Raw genomic sequence first — 11610 nt, forward strand, 5'->3', positions numbered from 1 at the left:
TGAAAATTCGAGAAAGAAGAATGTTACTCGAAAAGTACTCTTGAATTTTTAATGAAAAATATAATATCGAAAACATAAAAGTGAAGAAATGTTTATACTTTAATGATTTTTGGTTCATCTTAGACTTCTGGTTAATATCGTAATATAAATATACACAAGATATTGATAAACATAGCAAAAGTTATAGACACAAAGTTAAACAAACGACGTCGCACACTGAGGTATCTTTCTGTTAGAATTATAATATAAATATTTGAAAGTTACTTAGAAAGAATTAAAATAAGGTACTTATTTCATATTAATGTAAGGCTTTGAGATACAAATACAATTATAATAATTATATACATAGGCATACCATTCTTCACGTAAATTCAAAAGAATTGGTAACTTTTTCAATAAGCAAAATCTCGGGACGTGAGGTTTTCATACTGAATTCGAAACTCGAGGTGGGGCAGAGGAGGCATGAGGTCTTTACACACAGACGATATAATGAAATATTAAAAGAAATTACTTATAATACAAAATAGTTCATCTGAATTATAATTAATTTTGTGTAAGACTATTCGACTATGCCATATTAAATCAGTATGTAAATGAATCGCTGTGAGTGACAACCCACAACAAACACCTAATAAATAGAGCTTCGTTACCGAGTATACACTCACTCGTAAGTCGTGACGGGAAATTTTCTCCGTCTTCGTAAGCCTCACATCCATGGAGACGAAACTTTTTGTACACTTCTTGTGTATGTTTCTCTCAGACGGCAAAGAAACCACAGTCTGTGTGAATGATTAGTGTTTTATACTAGACTGTCCTCGTGTTTTGTAGAATATTCCTTTTTATATAAAATTAATTACATTTATTATAAAATTTTCTATTGTGTTTTCATTATATGCTTTACATTGAGTATAATTTTGTGTTTTTCAGCTTATCTTGTATTTATCTTTAAACTCCAGCTACTATTAAATTAAAAGTGTCGGCAATTAGTAAGGTATACCTATGCACGAGATGAAAGCAAAAGGCCTCGGCTGTTTCTAAAACTATAAAATATAACTTTAATTTTATATTAATGACAAAGCGCTTGAAGCTTTTAAAATGACTCATGCACCTCAAAGTGTAAAAGACGGCATTTTGCTTCATATAATTTTGAAGTTTGTTACTATATTCGCTCCTCGTACGGACATAAGATGTTATCACAATATTATATCTTATCTAAACATGAAAAGGTAAGCAAATAACGAATTAGACATAGCTAATTTGTAACTCAAATCGAAGTTCACTGCACGCTGAATACAGAATGAGCGTTATATTTCAAGTAATAAAATAAAACATTCCAGTAGAACGTATAGCCGTAATGAATTCGGCGATAGGCACATAAAAAACAAAATAAATCATAACGAAACATAATGTTTTCATTTTGCCGACCGCCCGCTGAATGTTATGGCGGACTTAATTTTTCTTTTACGACCACCACTATTCCGAAAAAGACATTGAGTTTTTTATTATTATTAACCGCTATTTGGTGGAAGACCCAAAATTTTGCGGTGCTTAAAAAAACAGTCATTTATTATATATACCGTACCTAGGTATATAATAATTACAAAGCAATCAGGCACATAATTAACTAAATTAGAAGAAAATTATTCAATTTATAGATAGGTAATATAAAAAAACCTCAATCTAATCTCATAACAATTGACAACTGAATATAAGACTTCACATACGTTAAAAATACAATTATTTTAATACAATCAATGTTTTGCAAACTAAATATTTATGTACAAAATAGGTAAAGATTCTAGTCTAGTCTTCTAGTCTTTTATTTAGGTACTAGAGCGAGTCCAGATCATGGATTGCTAGCAAATTTTTAAATTAACTACATCAGTTCATACCCATAAAAGCTATGTAGGTAATACATTAGAGCGGTAGCTAGTTTTATAAGTAATGCATTGGGTCTTTAAAAACTCATTAGGCAAAAAATAAAGATTCACTACAAACAGAGGAGTGTAGGTATGTAGCTGTTCTTAATTATTTATTTATGATAAAATGCAGAGTTAACTATGTCTATATTTAATTTCTAATAGGTTAATTGAAATTTAAGTGTTCGCCTTTGATTTAAAAATAATGATGATTTAACAAGTGCTTTTAAATATTAGATCCAGTAGATGTATTTACAATTTATTTATTTTTTTATCACAAAAGGTGCAAAAGAGACGGCCTACCTGATGGAGGTAGCACCGTCACCCGTTATGTTATGTTATGCCTCTGAGATTATTTCAAAATTATTTTGCGGATGCGTTGCAACTCAGAGGCAGAGGGAGAGGAAAGTTTGGGAAAAGAGAAAAAGGAAAGGGCAACCGGCTCTCTCACTCGTCGAACGAAACGCAGCCATTAAAGACTGCTTCACGCCGTTCGTCTGTGAGAGGCTGGTACTTCACCGGTCGAGCCAGCCCATGTTCGAGCTACAGTAATTTGATCACAGCTAGGCTCTACCACCTTGGAAATTATATTGCTAGATGAAAATATAAACATAAATAAGTAATCATTTACGAAGCCAAAGTCGAAGTAAAACCTTGTATTTTATAATTGAAGCCTATCTTGGAGTCTTTATAACGGAGGCTGTTTGTAATATATATAACACTCATTTTCTATCTAGACGTGGAATAAATATCTTTCTGTTTCATTTCCAGCAACGAAATAAGAATGATCAAAAAAGACGTTATGCATTTAAAAGTTTTTTTTCCTTATTGCATATGGTACTTCTAATTTTATATAGAGCAGCTCTGAAGAATTTGTATTTTAAATAAATAAAAAGGTAATTTGGCTTCTCACTTATGCACTATTATTTCTTATAATATTATTAAATTTCATAATATATTATGGTATCCGTGTTTACTAAATATAAAAAAAGAACTTGAGCTGTTGAATATATTGATTGATACATATAACACTATAAAATGATGTTTCCAAACGTATTCGATGTCAATGTGGATTCCGTCAATGTCAAATTGAAAAAATATTATCAATGTTTTTGTCGAATTGTTCATAATTGATTTCTAAAACATGAGACGGGCGAACAAAATATCGTCATTTTTACAATCAACATAAACAAATGATAAGATAATTCCCCACGGTCACAAGTTAGTCGTAAGAATAAAGTGTCTCCAATAAGTCGAAATAATGTCATTGAGGACTATTTTAATACGGTAATGGTTTAAATATCGTGCCACCACAAAAACGTTTTTTTTTAATTTTATTAAGTTTAATTTATTTAAAATTTACAGTATATTTGATGTTTGTCAATGATTCTAAAATATAATTAATTTTCTCTGTATAGGAATTTATTCCGACAAAAGAAAGTTTTTCACTTAACGCCATGTATAATTCAAAGTCAGAAACAATACGAGGACAGGTACTCAAATAGAAGTTGGAAGAATGAAAATATCTCTGTAGGATTACTCGCCTCCCTCATACTGGGCACACAGCTGACAGGTATATTCTAAATATATTAACATATACATATGTTATTAATTAATTTGTTTCCATATACATACAATTTAACATTATTTATTTCACTTATAAGAGTAGTTTACAATTATAGAATGAAGTATTGAAATATACAATGCCACCACATGCCTTCTTTACTTTGAAATAACCGACAATAATAAATTTTAATACCACTTTAAGACTCCTTCATACAATTTACCATTACCTAATATTGATTATATTATTTGCAGCATTTAATAAAGTAAGTGCATTGAAACATATATCAAGTTTTTCAATATATAACTGTTATGTAATTGATTGAGAAATGAAATATAACCTCCCTCGTTCACAGAGAATAACGATAATGAAAATAAACAAAATGAGAGTGAGCCGCACCAGCAGGCCGGAGCTAAACGGCCGGACTTACCGACATACAGGGCCGAGGAAGTCAGTCAACATAATAATGAGTAAGGGGTTGTTCACATATGTTGATTAAACACTGAAATAAATGACCTACTTACTAGATTATTCCTGAAATTATAGTTGCAAATGACATTATTTAAATCAATACAGAGATATATTATTTATATACAAGAATGTATCAATTCAATATTAGCTTTATTATTGGTGATGATGTGATACAATGTAGTACCATCTGGTAGAATTTTATATTAAAGGCAAGGATTCCCAAACTTGATTTAGTACAAGTTCTACTAAAACTATTTAAGTTTCCTTTATAGGGTTGATTTGTTATAACTTGATTTGTGGTTCCATTAAGCACCAGGTATTTTGTTTGTGCCATGTGCTGCAGTATCCAATAAGCCTATATAAAATTCGTAACATGTGAATTGTGCTAAGTAGCAAGACTGAATGACGGAAAGTAATTTATAAAAGTGATCTACCTACATTATACTTGACATCATATTATTATTCAACAATACCAACCAAGTATAACGAATACACAACATATTCAAAGTTTGGGAATCTCTGTAGTGTAATAATCATTAATGCTATTTATTTAGGAGGAGTTTCTGGGTGACATACAAGCAGGGAGTGTATGATGTGACGTCATTCCTGCCGTCTCACCCCGGCGGTGAACAAATATACAATGCGGCCGGCCTCAGTGTAGAGCCTTTTTGGAATGTGTATGGCATGCATAAGACTAAGGAGATTTATGAATTACTAGAGAGCTACAGGATAGGTCAGTCTTAACATATGACAGTAGGCTTGTAACACACTGTCTCTTATGGAGTAGGAGAGTAGTAGCAATTTATTTGTTAGTACTTTAACATGACACATGTATGGTATAGTACTTGGATAGTTGGCACATGTTAAGTGAGATGCAATCATTTTTATTCAAGTACTTTTGGTGGCTAACAAGAAGTCACTTGGGAATATACAGCGATTAACATCATTAGCTAATAGATTTCACTGTTTGGTTGCATTCATTGACAAATATGAAGCCAGAGATATGTTATTTGTTTAGAACCTCCCCCTTTGTTTTGGTCGATTAGTAATTCTGTAGTTGAAGTCACAGAGTTTCTTATAATAAATAAAAAACTAATAGACTAACTCACGTCTCAAAACCAGGCAATCTTCACGAGGACGATTTAGTGGATCACTCGGACGACGAGATGTGGGCCAAGGAACCGTTCAGAGACAAGCGACTCTGCGTGAAGACAGCCAGACCGTTCAACGCCGAGACGCCGCCCGCTGAACAAGTGCGACACTTCGACACTCCGGCGTGAGTCACATCACACATACAGATGTCCGCGTATCAGCTGCGGTGCTAGGTGTAGGTCTCAGCTCAGTAGTGTCACTATTAACCGTTACCGATGTTACGTCACTGACTCCCAGTGAGCTATTCTACGTCCGTCAACACATGCCGGTGCCGGATCTGGACGGCAGCTGTCACAGGCTGACGGTGCTGGTGGAGGGGGAGGGGGAGCGGCGCCTGCAGCTGTCCGTAGACGAACTGAATAGGTTCAAGCGGCAGGAGGTGCGGGCGGCGCTCATGTGTGCCGGGAACAGGAGGTCCGAGATGAACCTGGTGAGTATGAGACACTCGGAGACATCGGAACATCTTCACTGGCGATAGATATGGTAATCTGAAATGTTCTGGTCTGTCACGCGACAAGTGCAACAGAGACCGGAACATTACAGGTTGGAACGAATTAAAAGATTCTGAATGAAAAGGATGTATAAATGAATGTCTTTCTACTCTCCCTTCTCGAATCTTGTAAAGAAGCCCATTCACTTAGATTTGAAGTTGTACCGGACACAAAAGAAGATATAAAAACTAGCCAACAAAAAGTTACTGACAGAAATGAGAGAGCCTGTGAGCTGTTTAAAGGAACTGATGATATGACTGTATATTGAAGGTGAAGCCGGTGAAGGGTCTCTCGTGGCGGACCGGCGCCATCGGTAACGCGGTGTGGGGCGGAGTGCTGCTGAGGGACGTGTTGCTGGCGGCAGGGGTCTCGGACAAGGACACGGAGGGGAAACACGTCACGGTACACATACACGCACACGCACACACACACGCGCACCCATTCTGTTATACACGAGAAGAACAGGTTATAGTTCTTTATATAAGAATAAACTAAGTGATAAACTTTAATCGATCTTTGGTGTTCTTGTAAGGAGTGAGGATTTTGGTCTTTCAAAGTGGGATGTATTATATGTAACCTAAATTTATAAGATAAGATGGGACAGCCAGTCCGCAGTCGGTAGAGCAGTGACGCTAATGGCGGCGAGCTTGACGCTTATCGGATGTCCGAGTAATGTAAATATTTTCACTTACTGGTGGGACCGTTCCGGATATTGGTGTAGTTGGCATCATCTGTATTAATGTATTTATATTATAATTCTCTTGGTATCAGATTTAGTTAGACAATCAACTGTTCTCTCACCGTCATTTCCATTAAGCTAATACTGGGAACTCGATATCAATGGCATATTTCCTTATGTTTAACGTGTGCAGCTGATGGGTGCCGACATGGACGCGACGGGTACTTACTTCAGTACGTCCATACCGCTGTCTCACGCCCTGGACGAGCGTGCCCGGGTCCTGTTGGCCACCTCCATGAACGGAGCGCCTCTCACCAAGGACCACGGACATCCCCTGAGGGTGGTGGTCCCGGGGGCGCCGGCCGTCAGGAGCGTCAAGTGGCTGCGTCAGTACCCATAAATATAATTCTGCTTGCTCTAAGCCGGGATCGTCACATACGGAACGTTCACAGATTTTCATTCATAAAACTTCGCATATTATAGTGTTATCGTAGTTTAGTGTCGGCAGACTCGTGTGTGTGGAGATGTGCGAGGCAAGTTTCGATCATCTCACAACAGAAACGTTTCTACTTCATTCATACACCTGACACTAGCGTGTGGGGGGGGGATGACGTCACTCGCGTCACCTCGTGCGTGTATCTGTTATAGAGTGCATCAAGGTGTCGTCGGAGGAGAGTCCGTCTCACTGGCACCAGAGAGACTACCGCTCGTTCGGTCCGAGCGTGTCGTGGGAGACGGCGGACTTCCCCTCCGCGCCCCCCGTCTACAGCCTGCCCGTCACCTCGGCCGTGTGCTCGCCCGAGGACGGTGACACCGTACGTCCTCGCCGGGGAGCGCTGCACGTGCAAGGTACGTATGTCCCGAGCCGCTCGCTCTGGCTCCGGCCTGTCTATATCTGTCTGTCTGTCAGGGTACGCGTACTCGGGCGGCGGCGCGAAGATCATCCGCGTAGAGGTCAGTACGGACCGCGGCGCCACATGGCGTGAGGCGCGGCTCAGGAGCGACAGCGCTCCGCCCAGAGAACACTACTCCTGGACACTGTGGGATGTCGATCTGCCGGCCGCCGGACCGCAGGTCTGTGTCTGACTGAGACAATCTTGCCGCTCGATAGCTATCTATATAAAGTGACAAACGTGTTCCAGATGGAGATATGGGTGAAGGCTACCGACAGCAACTTCAACGCTCAGCCGGAGAACTTCAGAGACATCTGGAACATCCGCGGCATCATCAGTAACGCCTATCATAAAATAAAAGTTAACGTAGAACAGTGACCGCCGTGAGGAACCATTCATCTTGATGAAAATAAAGATAACTCGAACATTTCCTCAAAATTGTATAGTTTCAGGCACAGAGAAAGTGATGTTTATATAGTATCGATGGAAATAGATTTGTTTTCCTGGAAATTTCTATTTTTTATACAATAACATATTTATTAAATCAGTAGGTAAGCATGGTCTCAACACTAATCAGAACACGAACGAATCAAATATGATCTATAGTTCCAATAGAATTAAGAAATCCTGTCCCTACCGACTGTGACGAACAATTAGAATAAATGATTAATGAACCTACTCTTATTTTTACTTAACATATTATATCCTTAAAATATTTAATCGCCACAACTTATTGATTGAAGAATATATTTAAAAAATACGCGGCAAATATATATTTGAGGGTAGATTGAAATAGTAACGCTGTCAACGATACATCAGTAAATTGTTAAGGTAAAGTGAATTTGTTATTTTTTTTAATTATTACATTGTGTACGTTACATGGTTAACTCGTTCTAAGTCTCAAAGTAACAAAAAATAATGAAGCTTGTAATACTCAATATTTCTCCAGTCTCCAGTCAGAAAAAAATTACTTCTTTACAGTCACTTTTACATAAATATTACTCGAGAAATAAAACACTCGTATATTTATTATTCGACTAGTGTCTAGTAATATTCTCGGCATATATCTTGTATGTTTAAGAGCAACGATCGAGGACACATAGACCTCGTACAGTTAAAAGCCTGTAGGTGTCTACTGCTTTGTGTCCCGCTCAGAGGACTGTTTGTATTAGAAGGAAATGAATGGAATGCAAAATATCAGCTTATGACAGAGTCAAAAATAGACGCTTAAGACAACCGCACTTTAATTTCATCTTCTGATTACAGATGGTATAACTTTAGTACAACCAGTCCTTATTAAGTCATTGGTGACATTATGAGGTTTCATGATTAATTGATAATTCAGACAGACCAAGTATCTCACATAAAAGTAGGTATCACTTCACGTAATACATAGTATCAAACCTTTTAGAGTTATAAAGTTTACCTTATATACAAGCCTCATCCGGATACACATGTACTAAACTATTGCAACTCTGTTGAAGAGATCATATTTAACATCTCTTCATTATATTATTTTTAATCTTCATTTCTTTGAACGATCCAACTTTTGAAGCAACTGGCACTTCCTTGTTAGACGAGATTACTGCATCTCTAACAAACTCAAGAAAGAATAAGAAATATAATTAAGAACTTGTCGGATATTAATATTTTTTTACCTAGTTCCTGATGAAAATACCTATATTATAAGTATTACAGTTTCGTAGCTCCATAAACATCTATTATTGCAAAAAAAATAAGGAACCTAATTAGATATTTCACTCATTAAATTTTATCATAATATGTTATTAATTTGATAACCTTCATTAAATTCAAGTAAACATAATCGTTACGTCACTCTAATCAGTACTAAAGTTTATTTGAATATGGCGGGTTTTAAAGTTATTGACCCTTCGCTTTTCAACTTCGGTCTAAGAGTCATTGAACGTAAGTCATGATTCTCAGACGGTTATGTACTAGCAAACATTATTTTAGAAATACAGTAAATGTGAAAAATGTGACAAATAAGTTTTATTCAAACGACGTAACGAGCAAAACTAAGAGAGATATATTAGATTTAAATATTCGCGGCGAAACCTATTCATTCCCTCACGTCTGGTTACGGGACAACTGCCAGTGCGACCAATGTTTCCATAAATTTGCTCAAAGCCGGATTATTGATTGGAGCAAATTCAACTTGAACAGCTTCCCGAAAGATGTCGTCAAAGATGAAAATTCCGTAAGAATCACTTGGGATGATGGCCACATATCCCAATATACCACGAACTGGTTACTGTTTCGAAGTTTTAACCGTGATAAACAACAGTATTACGACAACTACATCTATAAACCTGAAAAAATTGTTTGGCATGGTAAAGAATTTAGTAAAATTTGCACTAAACACGACTACAAAGCCATAGTAGAAACGGATGAGGCTCTTTATAAGTGGTTGTACAATTTATCAACATATGGAGTGGCTCTCATAGAAAACACACCACCTTCTGAGCATTCCATGGAATCTATTGTTGATAGGATAGGGTTTAAAAAGAGGACACACTATGGACATAATTTCATTGTTCAAAATGTTCCAAACACTAATAACGTTGCATATCTATCGAGCACTTTACAGTTGCACACAGACCTTCCATATTATGAATACTGTCCGGGAGCTAATTTACTGCACTGTCTAGTCCAGACCAATAGCAAAGGAGGAGAAAACTTACTATCAGACTGTCATTACACTGCCAGATACATGAAACAAAAGCATCCCGATGCATATAAATTATTAACGGAAGTGGAAGTAGAGTGGAGCGACATAGGAACTGAGCAAGGGAATGAGTTCTACAAACTGCATAGAGGTCCAGTTATTTGTACCGACAAGCACGGAGACATAACCAGGATTAACTTTTCTATACCTCAGAGAGGTAGCTATCTGCCAATACCTATTGAATTGGTCAAACCGTGGTTTGAAGCTCACTCAATGTTTTTTGAATTTAATACAAAATTTTCTGCAAACTTTAAGACAAAATCTGGAGATATTCTTACTTTTGACAACATAAGGTTATTGCATGGCAGGAACCAGTACAAAGACTCTGCTGAAAATGTAAGGAAATTGATAGGAGCTTATGTGGATTGGGATGAAATATACTCAAGACTCAGATGTTTAAAAGTGAAACTACATCCGGAGAATACTTCTTAGACACACTACCTGGGTGTAATATTTACTAATGACAATATATTTTTTATCAGATAACAATCAATAGGTATATATTTTTTTATGATTTATATATTTGTACTTTACAATAAACTTTTATAAAAATAAAATATCAACTCATCTCTACATATGTGTCTATGTTATAATTTCTAACTGAGAATCTCCTTATTGGAAGAATATTGCTTGATTCATTTACTTTTTCTTCAACTTCCACTAGAGGAAAATCTTCTAAATCAGGATTGCTTGCCATAGCAATAGCCGATGACTCATTTGTGTGTATATAGATAGTAAAACTACCATCTTCAGCAATTTTGATGAACTTTTCACTTGAAGCAGCTAACCGAAGGCAAAATCCTCGTAAATTCTGCTCAGTCGCAACCAAGTAGGCATCAGTTGTATCATTATAGCTAGCCAATTGATCGAAGTCGAAAACAAACCTCAGTACTGGTTTGTAAGCATTATCTGTTACTGCAAACTCCACACGTTTTAAATTACCGAGTTTCAAGCATTCTGAGACGTTTTTCAAACATAAATCTATATACTGGTTTACTTCGGGATGACGGGATCGAAAAACTACAATATTATATTTCTTTCTCGTTTCAAATATACTCTTGGGATAAATTGATGTATGGTACAAAATACAATGAAATGCAACTCCTAAGAATTCTGTTACGATATCTACAAAACAACTATCCATATTCATATATATATGGCATTTAACCTTTACTTAAGTTGTTGGAATCAGAAATATAAACTACAAATACTTAATATAATTAAAATTAATAATGCAAATTTATGTCGGTAACGAGTAATATGTCAAAGTCAAACTGTCATAATTATTTATGTCAAAGTCAATATTTGAGACAGATATAACATTTCATCTCAATTATTCTTATAATTTAGGAATATAATTCTTGATAAAAAAATATATGTATTTCTTGAAATTTGTTGACGATTTAATAATGTCAATATGGTTCATTGATTATATTGATGAATTATATTGAACGATATGAAATGAATTATATTGAAGAATTCTCTATTAAATTGAAGTTCACGTTAAGATATTTGAAATCATTTGAATTAATGATTTTCTAGTATTTTTAGGTTGTAAAAAATAAAAAACTATATATCTAACTTAATATACTATATTTCGTTTTTTATTTAACAATAAAGTGACCATGACTTTGTTTTATTTATCTGGCAGATTATCCAGTCCCTGGAACAGAAAATTTAATATTTAGAAGTTTG

General features: G+C 35.8%; 3 protein-coding genes across 3 annotated transcripts; 2 read left to right on the plus strand and 1 right to left on the minus strand.

The window, feature by feature from the left end:
• Nucleotides 1-2988: 2988 nt before the first annotated feature.
• LOC116778947 (sulfite oxidase) lies at nt 2989-7847 on the plus strand. The gene is made up of 11 exons (XM_032673049.2): nt 2989-3206; nt 3338-3492; nt 3839-3953; nt 4509-4687; nt 5077-5230; nt 5344-5536; nt 5868-5999; nt 6470-6662; nt 6925-7125; nt 7187-7350; nt 7419-7847. The coding sequence occupies exons 1-11, from the start codon at nt 3181-3183 to the stop codon at nt 7545-7547; spliced, it is 1641 nt and encodes a 546-aa protein (XP_032528940.2). The 5' UTR covers nt 2989-3180; the 3' UTR covers nt 7548-7847.
• Nucleotides 7848-9065: 1218 nt separating this feature from the next.
• Nucleotides 9066-10490, plus strand: LOC116779048 (gamma-butyrobetaine dioxygenase-like). Its single transcript, XM_032673192.2, has one exon. It carries the CDS (start codon nt 9103-9105, stop codon nt 10345-10347), a length of 1245 nt encoding a protein of 414 aa, XP_032529083.2. The 5' UTR covers nt 9066-9102; the 3' UTR covers nt 10348-10490.
• LOC116779049 (mitotic spindle assembly checkpoint protein MAD2B) lies at nt 10358-11171 on the minus strand. Its single transcript, XM_032673193.2, has one exon. It carries the CDS (start codon nt 11063-11065, stop codon nt 10475-10477), a length of 591 nt encoding a protein of 196 aa, XP_032529084.2. The 5' UTR covers nt 11066-11171; the 3' UTR covers nt 10358-10474.
• Between the last annotated feature and the right edge of the window lie 439 nt (nt 11172-11610).

This window comes from Danaus plexippus, chromosome 6 (assembly GCF_018135715.1).
Source record: "Danaus plexippus chromosome 6, MEX_DaPlex, whole genome shotgun sequence".
Classification (NCBI taxonomy): Eukaryota; Metazoa; Arthropoda; class Insecta; order Lepidoptera; family Nymphalidae; genus Danaus; species Danaus plexippus.